This window comes from Chrysemys picta, chromosome 1 (assembly GCF_011386835.1).
Source record: "Chrysemys picta bellii isolate R12L10 chromosome 1, ASM1138683v2, whole genome shotgun sequence".
Lineage (NCBI taxonomy): Eukaryota > Metazoa > Chordata > Testudines > Emydidae > Chrysemys > Chrysemys picta.
This window is the reverse complement of record NC_088791.1, coordinates 124,751,445-124,772,469: the sequence shown is the minus strand read 5'-3', so window position 1 is coordinate 124,772,469 and position 21,025 is coordinate 124,751,445. Positions and strand designations below refer to the sequence as shown.

The 21,025-nt window shown below is 43.7% G+C and overlaps 1 protein-coding gene across 4 annotated transcripts in view; it reads left to right on the top strand.

Moving 5' to 3' along the window:
• Positions 1-19,460, top strand: part of SULT4A1 (sulfotransferase family 4A member 1) — a 38,784-nt gene extending 19,324 nt beyond the window's left edge. Inside the window, exons 2-8 of one of the 4 annotated variants that reach the window (XR_010598365.1) lie at positions 3,791-3,915; positions 4,282-4,362; positions 4,472-4,598; positions 9,263-9,357; positions 9,932-10,070; positions 14,995-15,125; positions 17,730-19,460. Coding sequence is in view for 2 of the 4 variants with exons in the window: in XM_008165973.4 (XP_008164195.3) it covers positions 3,785-3,915; positions 4,282-4,362; positions 4,472-4,598; positions 9,263-9,357; positions 9,932-10,070; positions 17,730-17,842 (686 nt within the window). In the remaining 2 variants the exon portion in view is untranslated. Of the gene's footprint in view, positions 1-3,784; positions 3,916-4,281; positions 4,363-4,471; positions 4,599-9,262; positions 9,358-9,931; positions 10,071-14,994; positions 15,126-17,729 lie in introns of all 4 variants that reach the window. The other 3 variants (XR_508476.4, XM_008165973.4, XM_008165974.4) reach the window with 3 other exon arrangements.
• Positions 19,461-21,025: the final 1,565 nt, after the last annotated feature.

Below are 21,025 nucleotides of genomic sequence, written 5' to 3'. Positions count from 1 at the left end.
CACTTGCTTCAAATCAGGCTCTCTAATGTGTCTGATGTTGGGCACCCAAAAAATTGAGGTAAAATCACTAATTGCTTTTAAAAATGTAGGCCTTAGTTTTTACTCAGGAAAACTCTCATTCAAATCAAAATGTGAATTGTGGGTCCTACGTACCTAAGTCATAGCAGAAGAACTAGGGAAATATGGCATCCAGTACAGCTTTATTTTATTGTTAGGCCAAATTAATAAACACACAGGACCAGATTCTTAAGTCCGTATGCAGTGTTACCTCTGTCTTTCTCAGGCAAACTCCTATTGATTGAGCATTTGGGGGGAAAGGGAAAATCATCTTGCAAGCAATTAACAGAACTAGGCAGAGAATTTGTTTACAGCATTTGCTCAGTCAGTCTATAATAGTTTTAACATCCCTCATTTTAATAAGCACTTGCATTTACTGAAGCTATAAAAAAAATATGAGTCTTAATGGTACCATTGTATTGTATTAGCTGAAATTTGACCAAGCACTGATGGATCAATAGAGGCGAGACTAACGGGCTGCGCTGGAAAACTGCTAGTGTTAACATTATGAATACCTAGAAAAAATATGCCTACCTTTATTGTATTTTTCCATAACACTTTCAAAAACAGGGGGTTAAGAAAGGAACATATGAAAGGGCTCAAGGTCAGCTTTGTCCTGTTATGTGACTTGGAGGGAAACAAAGTTCTGTAAAAAGCTACAGTTGGCCACGTGGGAAGGAAAGAAGAAAGGGTGTTCCTTACTTTACAGCTGCCATTTTCCCCTTCCACAAAATATGTTTGCAGCCAGATGGCCATATGGGAAAAGGGGAGATTGGCTAGAGAACAGTGGGAGGAGCCAGGGAATAGCTGCTCTAAAATGAAGTAGCATTGAGCATTCTTGAAGCATCATTAACTGTTCTGTGACTTCCTCTGGAGTAGTTCACAGAATGCGCACTTTTAGCCATTAGCAGCATGGCTATAAACTAGTTTGTACTGCTATTTCTGGGGTGTTGGCCCTAGGAGGATCATGTTTTTTTCAGAGTTACAAACATTTAAAAGTTAGAAACAGCCTCCATTCGCGAAGTGTTCATAACTCTGAGGTTCTATTGTATTTAAAGGTGCGCTGTCAACTTTGTTTAAATCCATCATTTTAGGTTTTGTTTAAAAATAAATTCTAAAAATGTAAGGATGTTTTTGTTTTTAAATAAATATTTGTATCGAGGTAATTGCCCTTAATATTTTTTTTAACTCCACAAACAACCACACCAAACACAGAATAAAGCATGTATAAGTGTATCCATGCATGAGGGTGCTGGGTGTGAGGAGAAGTAGTGCTGGATTAGGGCTAAGGGAGAGGAAGACCTCAGCAAGTTTTCCCTTAAATAAAAGGGACCTAATTCTCATGAGTCTTAGTGTGAATGAGACTCAGGTCCAGCACCTAGAAAAGTAAGATGAAAAACAGCAGAATGTTCATGACTGGAAGAAGCATGGTTCAATGTCCTGAATGTAAGCCTGGTGGCAAGGGACTTCTGAGTTCTATGCTTAGCTGGAGGCAAACTACTTAACCTCTCTTAGGGATAGGTATGTCACGAGGACAGTTGGTGTGTGAAGGGTGGTGTGAAGTCGTATAGCACTGCAGAAGTGCTTATTATTATTGAAATTCACCAATTTCAACTGGTCTTCTAAGAAAAGGACATTTGATCCACCCTCTTACTTTTATGAGTTAGCCTAAGCACTGTTGAGTGTCTGCACTGCACACAATCACCAGACTTCCCTCCCTGTGGTATCCAGAATAATCTCTCTAAACAGCTTACTACTTCTCATACATTTCTTGCAGAAGCCTAGCAGACAATTTGAGGACATGTGAGTTGCTAAGAGCATATTTTCTCCTATGTGGAGGGAAAACCCGCATATAATATATGGGGCAGAAACATTGATTTTTTTAAAACTCCAATTTCCCTTTTCTTTGTTCCATGGGAGAGTGTGGCTTGCTGACCCACCCCATCAGGGAACAGGCAGGAAATATAACCTCCTACACCTGTGGATGGTCCAAGATTTATATAGAACTCTAGAGTGCCATTGTAGCTTAGTGGTTTGCTGGTCATCTTCTCCCCTAGCAGCCTGGCTTCTTCAGGAGTGGCTATACAACAGCAGCCACAGAGGTTACCATATGAGAGTTATCTCTCCTTAGTTATCTGATTGGTTAACCACAAGGTCAACAGGGAGCATGCTGCAGAGTTCAAGCTTCCATCCGTCCCTCCACTAAACCCACCAATCCAAATTCACATGAGTATTATGAATGTGACTTCTTGTTTGTATGGAGACGACAGTCCTTTACAAAGCTCTACTGCTAATGTTGATCCCGGAACAGGTACACATTTTCTTCTTATGGACTGAGGTTGCTGTAACAGCATCTTTCTTTGCAAGTGGAATTTAGAAAGCAGAAATAAATTATAGAGGATCAAGATGTCTCATGTCATAAATGTTTAATAAGGGAAAGTGTAGTGCTCATGGAGTAACAAGGACTAATACTGAAGTGCCATATGTATGTTAATTTTAATGTATAAAAATATCTGCTGTGCTTTAGAATGCAGAGTGGAGTGAAGAGTTTGAAGGGCCGATGTAAATGGAGCACAAGACTGGTCACTGACATAGGTGTTCATAATATAAAGGAGCTTCTTCCAAGTCATTCTAATTACCCTGAACTCAGCTGGCAGCTAAATAGGTGAAATGGGTCTCATCAGTCGTAACATTTATAGGACTCATTCTGGAAAGCAACTCCCAGAAATGTACTTCCCAGGCTATGATTTCATACCACCTGCATTCATGCATTTACTGAACAACCTCTTAAAGTGCAGCAGTGATGAGGTTGAGGATTTTTCCACCTAATTTTGGGATTAAGAAATCCTAATTGAGAATTCACTAAGTTTCCTGCTATGTTGGAAATGACAGGTTCCATTCCATTTGATAGAACATTGCACTGGGTTGCCAACCAGAAGATAAGGTTTAAGGGCGTCCAGTTTTGCATATTTTCAGCCACCATTGCAGAGAAGATGCTCTTTGACCTTAGAACTGAAAGAGGAGGGGCCAATGCTGTCAACCCTTGTCTAGATTAGAGTTTTTGGTCCTATTGTACTCAAATTAATTGACTAGGGTGAAACATCACCAGCAACAAACCTTTGTGTCCAGGAACAAGTTGTTCCTGTATAGTTAATATGAGTTAACTGACAATCAATAAATTCTCAAGTTACAACAAGATCAAAAACTCTACTCTACATAAGACCTCAATGTGCATGCAAAGCGGTAGTGTTGCCTAATATTTAGAATTGAAAAGGGTATCTATTATCCTGAGGTCTGTTCCCATTACTGCTGCTCATGTGTGACCCTGGACAACCTCTTTGTACCTCAATTCTTCATTTCTAAAATGGATATGTTAATATTTACCTACCTCACATTTATGCTGTGAATTTTGACTAATGTGGGTATAATGCTATGAGATTAAAGATGCTGGGAACACTATTTATATTTAAATATTTGTATTTAAATTACTCAGTGAAATAACTTGGACATTTTACAAGGAAGAAGATCTTATGTTTAAAACACAGCTGGAGGGATAGATCCAATATCATTAGTACTTACAGTAGCTCTAGATTCTGTATTAGTTTTCAGAAAACTTTAAGGACATAGCTATTATTTGTATGTGTAGGTCTTTTCTTTCAGATGTTTCTGTTTAAATAAGGATTATAATACAATCTCGTCTCTTTTGTTATTTGATTTATCTTTGGAGGCACAGGCTTGCTACAGGAAGTGGTATATCTAGTGAGTCAGGGAGCTGACCCTGATGAGATTGGATTAATGAATATAGATGAACAGCTTCCAGTCCTAGAGTATCCTCAGCCTGGTCTGGACATCATCAAGGTACAGTTGACTTCACTGAAAGTCTTTCAGCATTCAGATGCTTTTTTTAAAATCCCCATATTTATTACCATTCCCCTCCATCCCATTTTTTTGTCCTTTTTGTCACTTGACCTGCTCAATTTGTTTTAATGATTCCGAATTTTATTGTAATGCTTTATTGTACTTTGTTATGTTTTTAAATATGTTATGGAGGGAATGGTATGATGGGACTGTCTACAATAGCATGTTGCCGATCTCATTAGTTTTAGCAGTGAGTTTGTGAATGTAAAGCAGTATAGTAAGGACCTTTACATTTGACAATTTAGGAAGGAATGCCAGCCAACTTAGATGCTGTGAGAAATGTTTTCTCCTTCCATTTTCTTTTAGGAGCTCACATCTCCTCGCCTCATAAAAAGCCACCTACCATATCGGTTTTTGCCTTCAGACCTCCATAACGGCGATTCCAAGGTAAAAATGAATTGGTGTTTGATTAGCTGTACCACCCGCTGGTGCTTGCATGGTTTGCGAAGTGCAGGAAATATGCTTTTAATAACATGGATTGTTTTCACTTTCCTAGGTAATATACATGGCTCGCAACCCCAAAGACTTGGTAGTGTCCTATTACCAGTTTCACCGCTCCCTAAGAACCATGAGCTACAGAGGAACATTTCAAGAATTCTGTCGAAGGTTTATGAATGACAAGTGTAAGGAACTTTTCTCTGTGCGTGATGCAATCTGTTATCCGTTTATTTTTACCTCTGCATTCCATATATTATTATATTACAGGTATATAATTATATTTCTGGTGATATTTTAGTTGCTTCATGGGCACTGCCAACTGATTTTTAATGGATGGATTCAGACTGTAAAATTTCTCCATGTCGATGCAAACTATGGTCATGTCATCTAAACAATTGCACACCCTGCAGTATTGGGCACTGTGGATTTAGTCCTGCAGCAGCTTACTCAGGCAAAACTCCCATTGAGGTCAATCAGGGCCTAATCCTGCAATGTGCCAGGTGCCTTGTGGGAATTACCAAGCATCCTCAGCTCCTGTTGATTTCAGTGGATGTTGATAGCACTCATCACCTGTTGGGAGTCACCCTGCTCCTCACAGGATTGGACCAAGCGAAGAGTGAAAGTTTTTGTCATAGTCAAGAAGAAGGGACCAGGCACTATGTGGGAATGCCCTTTAGCCTATCTGCAGTGAAGCACACCATAGCTACATTGTGGTATTGTAAAATCAAGGTATTAAGTATCATAAAATTAAGGGTATTGTCGAGGTTTTATGCCTTCCTCTGAAATATCTGGTTCTGGCCACTGTAGGAAACAAGATGGACTATTGGCCTGTTTCGCGATGGCAGTTGCTATGGGCTTGTCTATACTGCATTGTTAGCTCAAGCTATGAGTTGAGTATTGCCCCAAACCTGACCCCCATCCACACACAAAAATCTCTAGCTCTAGGCAGTCAGTGCTTTAAACTCAAGCTAGCTGGCCCATCAGGGTAGGTTGAAACACAGTGCTGCTGATGCTCAGGCTAGTAATGCAACAAGGATGTATCATGCAGCAGCTCCAGTTAACACAACTCATTAGCTGCTAATCAAATCATTGTGTAGCAACGGCTGGATCCCAGGCAGCAAGCTTCCATTGGAGCTGAACTTTGAAGTAGTCATTGGATGCAACTGCAGGGTTCCATAGGAAGGAAGAATGAGCCAGTGGAGGTTAATAACAGGCTTTATAAACCATTGTTGTTTTCTCCTGTGGGTTTGCAGCAGGGGGGAGAATCACTGTCTATCCATGCCATTTCATCTCCAACTTGCCCCATCCATATCCTGGAGCCTTGTGAAGGGGTTCCAATGGAGATGGGGGAAAGGGGAACATTCCACAGAGGTGCAACTCTCCTCTCTTGTGGGCAGGAGCTCTCCAGGTGTAATATGTACCTTCCTGTACCAGGTTCAGTAATCTTGCCCCAGGTATGTGATTTATCCCAACATCACAGAGTCAGTAAAACATTGTAACACTTTCTATGTTCCTATAACTGTGCAAATGGGGCCTTTTATAATGTAATACATTTAACTAAGGACCATGTCATGCCCTCAGTTTTTTTCCGCTGGGTGGGAATGAAAGGAGAAGAAAACTTGCTCCTTTGGCCAAAGTTTTGCTGGAGGAAGAGGACTGAGCCAACATGACATCATTCTCCCTCCATCCCCCTCCCCTCCTGGCCATGTAGAAACCCCTCCACATACCTTCTCTTCATGGTAGCTCTTTAGTTTCAGGACATGAGGATGAAGTCAGAGAACAGCCTCATTCTGTAGCATCATCCCCTGAAGATCTGAGAGGCTTTCCTCATATAAGATAATGATAACTTGTCATCACTATCTTAAACGGCTGCTGCTCTGCACCATCAAATCCACCCGGCTTGGGTTAGGAGCAGCCAGTATTGAGCTGTCCTGTGTGACATTTTTTGCTTCATCAGTTTGTAGCCCTAATGTAAACACATATTTAGAGGTGTGTGAAATAGTCATAACGAGAAAGTGCTCAGAATGCCAGTTTTTCACATACTGTTATGTACATTGAAAATGGGTGTGTTTTGCTGAAAAATGACCTGTGTTTTGTGAATTTTCACATGAAAGCAGGCCCCTTTGTGAAGTAAAAATGAGCCCATTACCAAATTAAAAATGCAAAGTTCAGAAGTGGAATATTTTCTCATTTTGTATAGCTACTTGGTTGAATTCATGGAAAAACATCATTTGAAAAGAAAATTGCCCATAGTCGGGTGACAAGATGTTTTGTGTAAAATGTGGAAAAATGATCACCTGTTTTGCACAGATCCTACTTCTTGATGATTTGAAGTACTCATTAGAAATGATGATAGATGACAAACTGATAAATTAACAAATTTTCAGAATGTATTTTTGCCTGGATTGTGTACCCAAATATATTTTCTTCTGATAATATTAGCAGCAAGACATTTTTTTCTTAGATAGCAGGGACCAGTGTCTGATCTTTATTACACTGGTGTAAAGTGACTGAAGTCAATGGATGTATTCTGGATTTACACCAGTGTAAGTGAGATAAAGTTCTGGCCCTAAGTACTGATATTCTTTTGGATGAGCAGAAGCACTCCTAGACAATTTAAAAGCAACAGAAACAAGACAGTAAATTTAGATTTTGGGGCACTGGGGAGGGGAAAGATTTAACTGTGTAGAATTTCCTGGTTATAGATTTTTATTTTTGATTTTCACTCTTGTTTCCAGAACAACATTTGGATGCATAGGGCCATTTCCTCAATACTTTCTTAAATAAGGAAGAAAATGTTGACCTGCCCTAGAAATTGCATTGCACATAGGAATGTAGTGAGGAGGAATCTTTTATCAAATGTGGATAATGGTTTCTTAGACCATCTACACTTCTCTCCCTCGAAGCTATCTCCACTTTCTGCTGAGTGTAGCCAAGTGAAAGAGAAGTGGAATGTAGTGTGACATGTAAATTGCAGGAATGTCCTCTCATTCCCATTCAGTAATATGCATAGTCATAGGCGTGCGCACGGGGTGTGCCGGGTGTGCCCAGGCACACCCTAAGGCAGGGGTGGGCAAATGGCTCCCCTCTCCAGGCGCGGCAAGCTGCGGGGTCTGCGCTCCCCGGCCGGAGAGCCCGGCCGAGCGCAGCAAGCTGCTGGCCCCTCCCCCACCTTTCTCCCTCCCCATGAGTCCTGCTGCCGCAAGCACAGCGCTCTGGGGGCCGGGGCTGCACGCTCCCGTGGGGCAGGGTTTGGCTCCATGGGGAGGCAGTTACCTCCCCCCCTCCCCTGGAGCCATGCTGCCCCGTGTGCAGTGCTCTGGGAGCCGGGGCTGAGCGCGCTCCCGCGGGGCAGCATTTGGCTCCGCGGGGAGGCTAGGAGCCTCATCTCATGCCATGGTAAGGAGTCCGGGGCCAGGGGGGTTGGATAAGGGGTGGGGGGAGTCAGGGGACAGGGAGCAGGGTGGGTTGGATGGGGGTGGGATCCCAGGCGGGGGTGTTAGGGGCGGGGGGTCTCTGGAGGGGGCAATCGGAGCAGGGGGGGTTGGATGGAGCATGGGAGTTCCGGGATCTGTCAAGGGGCGGGGGATAGATAGGGGACAGGGAGCAAGGAGGGTCCTGGGGGGGGGGAGTTAGGGTGGGGGGACCTCTGGAGGGGGTGATCAGGGGACAAGGAGCTGGGGGGGATTGGATGAGTTGGGAGTTCTGGGGGGGGCTGTCAGGAGGCAGGGGTGTGGAGAGGGGTTGGGGGAGACAGGGAGCAGAGGGGGTTGGATGGGTTGGGAGTTCTGGCGGTCCTGTCAGGGGGCGGGGAGCGGTTGGATAGGCGTGGGAGTGGATAAGGGTCGGGGCAGTCAGGGGACAGGTAGGGGGTAGGGTCCTAGGGGGGCAGTCAGGGGACAAGGAGCAGGGAGGCTTAGATAGGGGGTGGGGTCTTGGGGGGCAGTTAGGGGCAGGGGTCCCAGTAGGGGATAGTCAGGGGACAAGAAGCGGGGGGGGTTGGGGGTTCTGAGAGTGGCAGTCAGGGGGCAGGAAGTAGGAGGGAGTGGATGGGGCGGGGCTAGGGCGGGGCTCCCTGGGTGCACACCCTAATGAAATGGGCTGCGCACGCCTATGTGCATAGTGATTGGGAATCTACATGCACATTTTTTCTGCTGGCTCCCTTTCAACTCATGAGCAATGCATCCGTATTATTGAGCTCAAAAGAGTGCTCATCATGCAACACGGTGGCCTTTTGCATTGAATGCGTAGCCACAATAACATGCCTTTAGGGCAGTGGTTCTCAAAGCCGGTCCGTTGCTTGTTCAGGGAAAGCCCCTGGGGGCTGGGCCCGTTTGTTTACCTGCCGCGTCCGCAGGTTCGGCCGATCGCGGCTCCCACAGGCTGCAGTTTGCCGCTCCAGGCCAATTGGGGCTGCGGGAAGTGGCGCGGGCTGAGGGATGTGCTGGCTGCCCTTCCCGCAGCCACCATTGGCCTGGAGTGGCAAACCGCGACCCTTGGGAGTCGCGATCGGCCGAACCTGCGGACACGGCAGGTAAAACAACTGGCCCGGCCAGCCAGGGGCTTTCCCTGAACAAGCGGCAGACCGGCTTTGAGAACCACTGCTTTAGGGCAAATCAGCTCTCTGTGAAGGTGTTAAGATCTCATCAACACTGATGGAGACTATACTCTATTTCAGTGATGTTCCTTATTAGGCATAAGAACACTGCAGAAACAAACAAAATTTCCTTGCAAGTATAAAGTGCTTCAGTCATTCAAATGTACTTATTTTCCTCAGTTCCTGTCAAGAGGGACTCATAACAATATTGATCATATTCCTTGTCAGTTATAATGTTCTCTGTCTCTGCAGTAGGATATGGTTCATGGTTTGAGCATGTGCAAGAATTCTGGGAACATCACATGGACTCCAATGTACTTTTCCTCAAGTATGAAGATATGCACAAGGTAAACCAGATATTATAAAGAATTTTCTATTGCCTGATATTGATCGTGACTCAGATTCATCAAATTAGGAGTCTAAAGTCAGACTCCTGAGTCCATACTTGAACTCCCAAATGTGTGGCCTAATTTTTCAAAGCATTGATGACCAGCAGCATCCACTGACTTTCATGAAAGCTGTGAAGTTGCTCAGCACTTTTTGAAAATCAGGTAATTTATTTAAGAGCCTTAATAAGGATTTACGGCCAGATCCACAAAGCTACTTAGGCGCTTAAATACCAGATGTAGATACCTAAGTCACGAAGTCTCAGTTTTGGCTCCATTTCAATTCACAAAACTCACACCAGGCCCTGCAGGCACTTAAGGTTTCCTAGGTATCTATGTTTCTGCCCCTGGCATTTGCTGGTTTTCCAGCATTTGAGTTTGGGGGATTCAACTTTCACACTCAGGAAGGGCCCAAGCAGCACACGATGCTATTTTGCGGTTGCAACCTTAACTCCACTTCAACACATTTTTTGCATTTGTATATTTAATCCTGAAGTCTATTAACTTTTACTTGTTTTTAAATATTTTCTTACAGGACCTTGCAACAATGGTTGAGCAGCTGGTGAGATTCTTGGGAGTTTCTTATGACAAAGCACAGCTGGAATCCATGGTGGAACATTGCCATCAACTCATTGATCAGTGCTGTAATGCAGAAGCCCTTCCAGTTGGCAGGGGTATGTGTCATATACACAGTAACTTCTTCAGGTGGATGTCACAAAAGGATAAGTGATGGATTGATAAAGGACAGGATGTGTTGGCAAATTATTGTCTTAAATTCAATCTACAGTAAAATGTTATTGAAACAACATAGGGAAAATTATCATTAGTCTGATAGGAACTTTGACCATTTAGTATTGGGACAAAGGAGTGAACGTGATTTAAAAGAAAATAAAAGCATCCAGGATGAACATTGCATATTTACAAATATTTTAAAGGTATTGGGCCAGCTTCAGCATTGGTGCAAATGGGTGCAACACCACTGACTTTAAATGTGTTGTCTCTGCTTATATAAGTGATACATTTGGCCCTAAAAGAGGCATTTGATTGAGAGAAAAAAAACAACAAAAACAACCTGGTTGTAAGAAGGAGGTGACCATCTAGCATCAGCAAAGATAACCACTACATTTTAAGGCCAGAGGGACCATTAGATTAGATCATCTAGTCTGACCTCTGGTATAACACGGGCCATAGAATTTCACCCAGTTACTGCTGCATTGAGCCCAATAACTAGTGTTTGACTAAAGCATCTCTTCCAGAATGGCATGATATCTTGATTTGAAGACAAGAAGAGATGGAGAATCTATCATTTTCCTTGGTAGTTTGTTCCAATAGTTAGTCACCCTCACTGTAAAAAATGTGTGCCTTATTTCTAATTTGAATTTGTCAGGCTTCAGCTTCCAATCATTGGTTCTTGTTATACCTTTATCTGCTAGATCAGTGGTCACCAACCAGTCGATCGCGATCGACTGGTCGATCCTATAGGATCTCCCAGTCGATCTCAATCCCCGGTGGCACAGTGTGGCTGCCGCTAAGGCAGACTCCCTGCCTAGCCTGGCTCCACGCCACTCCCAGAAGCGGCCAGTGCAGTCCCGCGGTCCCCGGGGGGCAGGGGTCTCCCTCCATGCGCTGCTCCTGCCTGCAAACACTGTGCCCGCAGTTCCCATTGGCTGGGAGAGCTGTGGGGCCAGCGCTTACAGAGAGGGGCAGTGCACAGAGTAACATGCCCCCCCCCCCCAGTGGCTGCAGGGGTGTGTTGGCCCCTTCCGGGAGCGGTGTGGGGCCGGGGTAGGCAGGGAGCACCCCAGCCCTGAGCCCCCTCCCGAAGCCAGCACCCCATAGATCCTCCTGCACCACAAACCCTCCTGCACCTCAAGCCCCAGCCCTGACTCCCCTCCCAGAGCCAGCACACTGTACCCCCTCCTGCACCCCAACACTCTGTCCCAACCTGGAGCCCCCTCCTGCACCCAAACTCCCTCCTAGAGCTTGCACCCCTCACACCCTCCTGCACCCCAACCCCCTGCACTAGGCTCAGCCCAGAGCCCCGTCCCACACTGCTAACCCCTCAGCCCCAGCCCAGAGCCCGCAACCCCTCCTGAACGCCAACCCCCTGCCCCAGCCCGGTGAAAGTGAGTGAGGGTGGGAGAGAGTGAGTGACAGAGATGGGGGGGGGGAATGGAGTGAGCAGGGTGGAGCTTTGGGGTAGGGGCGGGACCTCTGGGAAGGGTCGGGGTAGATCCTGGGTTGCCCTTAGATTCAAAAAGTGATCTTGAGCATAAAAAGGTGGGAGACCACTGTGCTAGATTAAACAGCTCTTTAGTATCTGGTATTTTCTCCCTGTGTTACCTTTCAATCTTCTTTTTGAGAAGCTAAAGAGACTGAGTTCTTTAAACCTCTGTAAGTATTTTCTCCAGCCCTCAAATCACTTTTGTAGCTTTTTCTTCACCTTTTACAGTCTTTCAACATCCTTTTAAAAACATGGACACTAAAACTGTACACGGTATCCCAATATTGGTCTCACCTTCTTACTCCTATTCACCACTCCCCTGTTTCTACATCCAAGGATAGCATTAGCCCTTTTTGCCACAACATCACACTAGGAACTCACATTGTTTATCCATTATGACCCCTAAATACTTTTCCGAGTCGCTGCTTCCCAGGATACCGATCTCCATTCTGTAGGTACGGCCTGCATTCCTTGTTCCTGGATGTGTGATCTTGTATTTTGTTTGAAAGTGCCCAGGTAACCAAGTGATACAGATTACTCTGTACGATTACCTGTCCTCATCCTTATTTACCACTCTGCCAATCTTTGTACCAGCCACAATTTTTATAAGCAGTGATTTTATTTTTACTTCACAATCATTGATAAAAATACTGAACAGCATTGGGCTTAGTATGATCCCTGCCAATCTCACTAGAAGCATCCTATTCAATAATGGTTTGCCAATGACAATTACTTTTTGAGATCTATCAGTTAGCCTGTTCTTAGTCCATTTATTCTATGCTCTATTGATAGTGTATAGTGCTAATTTTTTTTTATCCGAATGTTGTGTCATACTAAGTCAAATGCTTTACAAAAGTGTAAGTATATTACATCTACATAGTTACCTTTATCAACCAAACATGTAGTCTCATCATAGAATGAAAACAGCCTTGTTTGACAGGATCTATTTTCCATAAAATCCATGCTGAGTGGCATTAATTCCCCTCCTTTAGTGCTTTATTGATTGAATCCTGTATCGGCTTTTTCCATGACTTTGCTCAGGACTGACATCAGGCTAACTACAATCATCTGGATCATCCCACTGGCCTTTTTTGAATATTGGCATGACATTAGCATGTGATCAGTCTTCATAAGGCAGCTCCTTATTTTCATCTGAAAAATCTGTTACTCTGCAAGCCTGGCATGGAAAGACACCCTGTATACTGTAGAGAGGCAGTGCAGTTATTCGAGTAGCAGACTGGGAATCGGAGTTCCTGAGATCCATTCCCTGCTTTGTATTTGACTTGCTCAGTGACCTTGAGCCTTTGTGTGCCTCCGTTCACCTATCTGAAAACAGCTATAATAATAATTCTCACCTACCTCATAGACCATGTGTTCACTGGCCAAAAAGGGGGATTCTTAGCTCAAGTTAACTAATGAGGTAAAATCCTAGTGAAAACAAAGCAGTTTGTAGTTTTCGCATGAGTTAGCAGGTCGAGTTAAAGGACTCCCCCCCCCCCCCCTTCCCCTCAGTTTCTGTCTTTGTCAGCGATATAGCTCACTGCAAAAAATACCCAGGACTGGATCCACAAAAGAGACTTTGGCTCAGCATTGCAGTGCCTTACTTTAGTCGCCCTGCCACTAATGCACTCCTCAGCCCTGACATAGGCACCCAGGCTCCCTATACAGTGCGTGGGAACTGTTAGGTGCCTAAGAATGGGAGTCACAAAAGCCAGCACACTGTGAGGAGACACCTAAGCTAGCCAATAGGAAATGGCAAAAGAAGGGTGTGGTCTAAACCCTGCCCCTCAAAGGGAGTTAGGCGCCTAACTCCCGCTTGGGATTTACAGCCGTGACCTCTCTCCTGGAGGGAAAACACAGCGGAGATACCATCAATTCCTCTGCCAGTTCATGTACTGCCTTTCAGTACAATAGGATAGTTAAATTAGAATTTGGCCTGGCCATTCAGTTTTCCCAGGGTGGGGGGAGAGAGAGACAAAGGCAGCGGTACCTTCCTTTTAATCGCCATCTATGGCTCAACTGCTCAGCAGGGGCAAGGGATGAGGCCATGGCATTGGTGCTGCTGCTTCCTCGCTCCCTGATTGGCTCTTATGGAGAGTGATTTCGCTGGCCTTTTGACTGGCAGTCGTGAGGAAAGAGAGACTGGCTGTGGTGAGAACACCACAACCTGCCACTCCTCAATTGGAGGTCACGGTAGCGTCTCTGTAAACCAGCCTGTCTGGATGGCATCCAGAACAGGTGCAGGGTGATGGTCTGTCTTTTGTGTTCCTACCCTGTTGCTGTTATTATTGTCTATTGTTTTACATTACAACCTAGAAGCCCCAGTCAGGGATCAGTATCCGTTTGTGCTAGGCACTGTACATAAGCTCTTAGTTGACTACTGTAGCTCCCTCCTCTACCACAAAATAAGTATCTGGACATTTATTTGCTGTCTGCTTTTTATTGAAATTCCTTATTTTGAATTCATTTTGATTGCTGTTTTTGGCTTTTGCAATGTTTTGTTTCTTCAAAATGCAACTTCATTAATGGCAGTTTTGTCCTCTGTTCATTTGTGATATAGCATGGTAGCAATAACACCACATGCTCCTGGGGGAATTCTGTGCCAAAAAATTAAATTCTGCACCAAAAAATAAAAAATCTGTGCACAATATTTTAAAATTCTGCAAATTTTATTTGTCAAAATAACACTACATAATCATGCCAGTTTCTATTATTTTAGTAATTTATTTCAAAATACCTGCCAGCAAGTATGTCTGTAACAATACAGATACACACAAAAATTCCTCCAGGAATAGAGTTAAAGAAACTCCTATGATAACCCAGTACCTGTTTCTCTGTGCCCCCCCCCCAGCCCAGCCCAGCCCCTCCCCGCCTAGAGCCCAGACAATATACCTGACCCTGTACACCCCTGAGCCCAGCCACAGGGTTCTGCAGCCTAGATAACCGCACCTCCTCCCTGCCAGAGCCCAGATACCCGCACCTCCTCCCCCCCAAGGCCAGCTGTGAGGGCCCCCCTTGCCTAGAGGCCTGCACCCCCTCCAGCCCAGAGCCCAGCCACGAGGGCCCCCAGCCCAGACACCCACCCTCCTACCCCTCAGAGCCCAGGGATCCAGAGGGAGAAACAGCCTGATTCTTGGTCCCAGGCTTGTGTGGAGTTTCCTGCGTGCTGCTGTCTCCTTCCCTCAAGGCATGCTGGGAACTGCAGCTGCCATGAACCCTCTAGGACACCCCCACCCCTGAATTGTGCAGTGTCGCAGAATTCCCCCAGGAGTAACCACAGTTTACTGTAATTTGTTCCAAATATTTTTAATTTATCAACTACGTTTACGTTATTATTTTGCTTTATTTTGGTTCTTTAATTTTTTTTCTTTTAGCACATTGATCTTTACTCTGAAGAAAACCTGAGCTGCTGTGAAAGCAGAGCATTTTGATTAGCTATATTACTTATATTTGCTTCATATCACATCATAAATTACACAGTTGCATGATTCAAATGATAAACCAGGTGGGTAACTTTTTGACAAGCTATCAGTCTATATGGTTGAGAAATAGATGCTAGTAAAATACACTGTAGTACATGCCATTTATAAAACTTGTGATTTGTACCTAAAGTATCATTAGAGAGATTCAGGAATAACAAGGTTCTTCAATTTTATTTTTGAGACAAAGGAAGAATCCTTTTTTATTACCTAAAGGATAATGTATGATTTTATGTTGCACAGTGTACTGTATTTGTCCCATAAGTGTTGCTAGAACACAACTGAAATCAATACCTGACTTTTATGACTGCAAGAACATTTTTATTAATAGTACTCACTGCCCTGTTTGACACAGGAAAGGCAATACCAGCATTTATTTGTCAAAAACTGTCAGATTAAGCATTTTCAGTCAATTTCAAAGCCTTGATCTTTGGGGATTTAAAAACCCCTTCTAGTAGTGAATTATATCTTCAGGGGTACTAGGAAAATAATTATTTCGCAAAATGACACTTGTCATGTGTAATAACTAACTTCAAGTCACTGTGCAGTTGGGGGGACACTCATTGCAAACTTTTTGACAGTGCTGACAGATAATTATGTCAGTGGCGTAGCCAGGTTCTAAGAGCAGGGGGAGCAAACATTAAAAAGGGCCCCCCCCCTTGGCTCCTCCTCTGGCCGCTCCACGCCCCCCTCCCCATGGCTCCTCCGGCTGCGCTGCCCCCCCCCCCATGGCTCCTCCAGCCACGCTGTGGGCTGCCATGCTGCGCCCCCCCACACACTCCTCGGGCCGCGCCGCCCCTCCCATGGCTCCTCCGGCCGTGCTGTGCCGCCCCCACAGTCCCCCCCCATTGCTCCTCCGTCCGTGCCCCCCCCCATGGCTCCTCCAGCCGTGTCACCCCCTCCCTATAGCTCCTCCAGCTGTGCTGCCCCCCCTTGCCTGCAGGAGCCCAGCGCCAGCCCGGCAGGCCAAGCTTCAGAGCAGAGCGTGGGCCCTGCCCACTGGCGCCATGGTAACCCCTAACTAAGGTGCCGCTTTTGGAAAATGTGCTGACGGGAAGCAGCTGCTTCCCCTGCACCCCCCCAGCTACGCTACTGAATTATGTCCTTGGCCCCAATTATGTAGCTATCATATATGAGCAACTTTCATTACATTAACTAGGAGTTTCTCATATGCATCAAATGCATCATCAGGTCTCCTTTGTGTAATCTGTGGTCTTGTTAATATGATTAAGTTCTGTGGTAGCATGGTCCTGACTCTCCTCCGTGTTATGGCAGTATAACACCCTTGATTTGAATAGAGCTAATCTTCACTTAAACGTCTGTAAATGAGAGGAGAATTAATCTCAGGCCCAGTGGATAAAATATTTTTACTTTCCTACTGAAACCAACTAATTATAGTTGGTGGATTCATTATACAGTATGAGCCCAATTCAACACTGTGTTTCTCCAGTTGATTTTGACTGAGTTAAAGTGGCATAAAACCAGAATGACACAGTGGTGAATGAGGCCCAGAGTGTTTTACTGGCAACTTTAATGTCATTTTCAGGTCATTTTATTAGTTGGTTTCAGTAGGAAAGTAAAAATATTTTATACAAGGAGCCAAATTTTCAAACATGGATGGCTAAATTGTCCCCACAGAAAATGTGCATACACTCATTATGCATGCACGATTCACGTTTATATCCACAAACTGAGTACCTGTATGCACATTTTTGTAGGCATAATTTAGGTATTCACTCATCTTTGAGAAATTGCCTCATTATATTTGTGCAATCATAAACACCTTTTATACATATACTGAAATAAAATAAAGGCACTTAATGTTCTTTAGTGTTATTTTATTCTCTTCTGGGTGTATCCTTCCACCAATGCGTGATGAAGTTTCAGCAACCGTGTAAATACATCCCTGATTCAAAAGGGGATAATTAAACCACCATCGTCTGCAGTGAGATCTGAAATCCACAATTAAGTTACAGTAGAACCTCTATTTTATGAACACCAATCTTATGAACTACCAGTTATAAGAACCATTTTTCCTGACATGGAAAAAAAATCATGTAATAAAAGTGGCGTTGATGAAAAACAGTGAACATCCTTTCCCATTTCACTGTCTTCAGTGCATTGGAAATCCCTTTGTAGTGGTTTAAAAAGTGGTTTAAAAAGAAAGCGAGGCCGTGAACATTACTGCAATGTGTGCACCAGACCTACTGTAATTTTGAGATGTTCAATTATGAACTCTTCAATCTCCAATTAGTTCGTAAAATTGGGGTTCTAATGTAATAATAGTCAAAACAAATGTGGTACCTATTATTGTTATTTAAAGATATTGGGCCAAATCCTTCAAGGGGATGAATGCTTTCGGGATGAAATTCACCCCTGTGTAGATGGCCAACACAAGGAATGTGGCACCTATTTTGAGGGCTTCAAAGGGATTTATTGGGGTGTATGAATGAATCACACCTCCTGTGGAGGCTAAGCATCCCAAGTCTCATTGAAGTAAAAGTGAGTAGAGGTTGATCTGCAGTTGACAGGAGGTGCCTGGTACCCCATCTCATCAGACACATAATTTTAGAAAAGCCGGTGTTCTGTTATGTCACCAGTCTGACTTCTGCTCTTTCTCTGTATTTCAGGACGAGTTGGGCTATGGAAAGACATCTTCACTGTGTCAATGAATGAGAAATTTGATTTAGTTTATAAGCAGAAGATGGGAAAGTGTGACCTCACATTTGACTTTTATTTATAAAAAACATGCATGCATACAATATCCAAATATTAGCTAAAAGTGCTTTATGCATTCATTTATTTCCTGCTGGACAAACTACTGTAGCTATTATGTGTAACATGATTTAAAAACAAACAAAATCTAAGTAAACCATAGGAAACACTATTATTCTTGATCCTAAACAGCTGTTTATCCTTCAGCATTTTAATCTTTTGTCAACATGCAAGAATTTCATAGATAATACAAGAATACTCAGCTGTTATGGAATGTATTATATAAGTATAAGGTATGTATCATATATGCAACTAGAATGTACACTTTTTCAGCCCCACATTGATTATTTAATGTATTTTATAGAAGCTTTTCACTGGAAACCTAAATAAAATTCAGTAAACCAAATAAAAAATTATTTCAGAAGGAAATCAGTAATAGGCCAAACCAAACTGTATGCTAGAATGATCTCAGGGGTTAGCTGTCACATTTATTTTTATAGTTGGAATGTCAAGGACAAAACAATCCTATCCCAAATTAAAAGGATAAAGATGGGGGTTTCCTTTAATTTTCACACTTCCATTATTTGTAGGATTTCTGAGTGGATACCATTCGCTGGCATACTTTGCAAGACAAACATAACTGTGGTTGTCACTCCACGCACACATGCTCTTATGTCTGATAAGAGTGGCTGTTTTCAGAGTGAATGAAATTCATCCCTGTGAAGAGAGCGGGCCATCACAAAGGCCTGTTCAGCACTTAAGTCTCACTCAAGCCCTCAGCATAGGGTGTAAGTGAGTTGTAAGTGGTGCATGGGGCTTGTGCTGGGTCTATGGTTAGGAGTCCATTTCTCCCAGGATTTCTGTGATACGTGCTGGTCTTCCACACAGGTCTGAGTTTCACCCATTGAGAATGATCCCCTTAGGTAACGAGAGCGTTCTGCTGGATTCTGAGCACCCTCAAGTTTAATTGAAATCATGGGAGTTGAGGAAACTTAGTATGTGTAGCACTTTTAGAACCATTCAGACATAATTTGAAGATGGTTGTACATGTTGGTACAAATACGTAAATGAACTAGCAGGTCTTGAAGAAGAGATTTTTAAGGATACTCCAGCAGATGGGAGTATTACACAAGCGATGGTATTTATGCAGAATACAGTTGCAGTAATTGACTGTCAGCCATTAATAGTCTGATTTATAAGCAGGATTCAAGTTTATTTTTTCTAAGTCTTTTTATTTCCCTGATTTGCCTGTGGGTAGTTACATACTTAACCTGGCGCAGGCTACCATAGCAATGAGATTCTACAGAATTATTTGATTCTTCAGTTAAAAATCTATATTTTTAGGTTCTCAGCTGCAGGAGGCCCGTTTTGCTAGCCCTATAGTATATCTCACCAAAAGCTGTGAGGAAGGACTAACAGATTTTAGTATTTTGCTTCTGTTGGAAAATAACCTGTCAATGCAGCAATTGGCAAGTGGTGTGGCATGATGTGGCTTGACAGCACCTTTCCTTGTATATTTGTGAGTGAAACTGCTTTCAGTGAAATTTTATTTCTATTTTTATATTTTTAGTACTGTATGACTATTAAGCACTACACATTATACTTCTGTGCTTGCTTGCCTATTTAATAAAGACATGTTCCATGCATGGAGGTTTGGTCATTTGTTTCATTAACATACGCAGGCTGAAAAGTGTCTTCTTTTTGAGTTCATTTTGTCCTTGTCAAGTATCAGAAGGCCAGATGCGCACACAAAATAGCTCCTGCTTGTTATAGTTTTGCCTCCAGGACTGGGAACAAGGTGAATCACTCATGACTACACCTACTCTTGCCTACATCACAACCCTTTCTCCCCTTATTGGTTGAAATTCATCCTTGTGCAGAGAGCTAGTTCAAGGCTCATGCCCACCTATGTCTCACCTAAGCTCTGGTTTAAGGACTTGGGGCTAAATCCACAAAGGGACTTAGGCGTTACATTGCTCAGTGTTGCAATGCCTAACTGTAAGGCACCTTGCCACACAGTGGAATTCACAGCCTTGAGTTGGGTGTACAATTCATGTGGTGAGACATGCACCTGAGAATGGGCAGCACAAAAGCCAGCAAGCTGTGCCGGAACTAGCCTATAGCAAATGCTGAGAGGGGTGGGGGTTAAGCTCCACCCTTCTCAGGGATGTAGGCATCTAAGTTTGGGCTGGATGGAGGCACCTGTCACCATTTGGGATTCTCAGCCATGAACCCTCTCCTGGAGTTAAGCACCTAAAGCATTTCTTGCAAAAAATGCAGCAATGCCTAATGGCTAAGGTTAAGATTTTGTCATGGAGGTCATGGATTCTGTGACTTTCCAAGACCTCTGTCACATTTTCAGCTTCAACCCCATGCCCTGGAGTGGCGGGGCTGGAATTGTCAGCCACAGGGGCTGCGGGGCCCTGGAGCTCCGAGCCACTGGTCCCTGAGCTCTGAACCACTGCAGGCAGCAGGGGCTGGAGCTGTCAGTCTCCCCCGACAGTCAGTTCTCCCCCACATTATTTTTAGTAAAAGTCACAGACAGGTCACAGGCTTCTGTGAATTTTTGTTTATTGCCCATGATCTGTCAATGAATTTTACTAAAAATAACCATAACAAAATCTTAACATAATGCCATACAAAATGGTGACAGACTGGAGATGCCACTTTCTAACCCCTTATAACTGTTAGCCCTATGGTTTGTGCTCTCAGCTCTAGTGGTCTCAGCTGGGCAACAGGAGACTAGCATTCAATTCCCCTTTCTGCCTTATGTAAAGAAGTAATTTGAACTTGGGTTTCCCACCTCTCAGGTGAATACCCTGACCATTGGACTGTAGAGTGAGTCTCACTCTCTCTGGCCCAATGCATATTTAATTATTGATATCCATGGAACAGCTTCAGCATGAGAGTTTGAGACGGATTCACCCCAGAGTCCTTCTGTGGGTCAGATCTTATCCAGATAGGTACATTACATAGGCCTTGTGGTGGCCCTCAGAATTTTTCCCCATAGCGAATGCCTTACTGAGATGACTATAATAAAAATCACTGAAAATAGAACAGAGAGAAGGAAGGAAGGGACATTAGAAAATTCACATGAAATGTTCTTGACAATCACACTAAATAATTACAATTTTATCATTTTTCTGTTTAAATAACATTTTACTAGCTTGGAACAGCAATTGGTGAGTTTTGTTGTAGTTAATTACTCAAC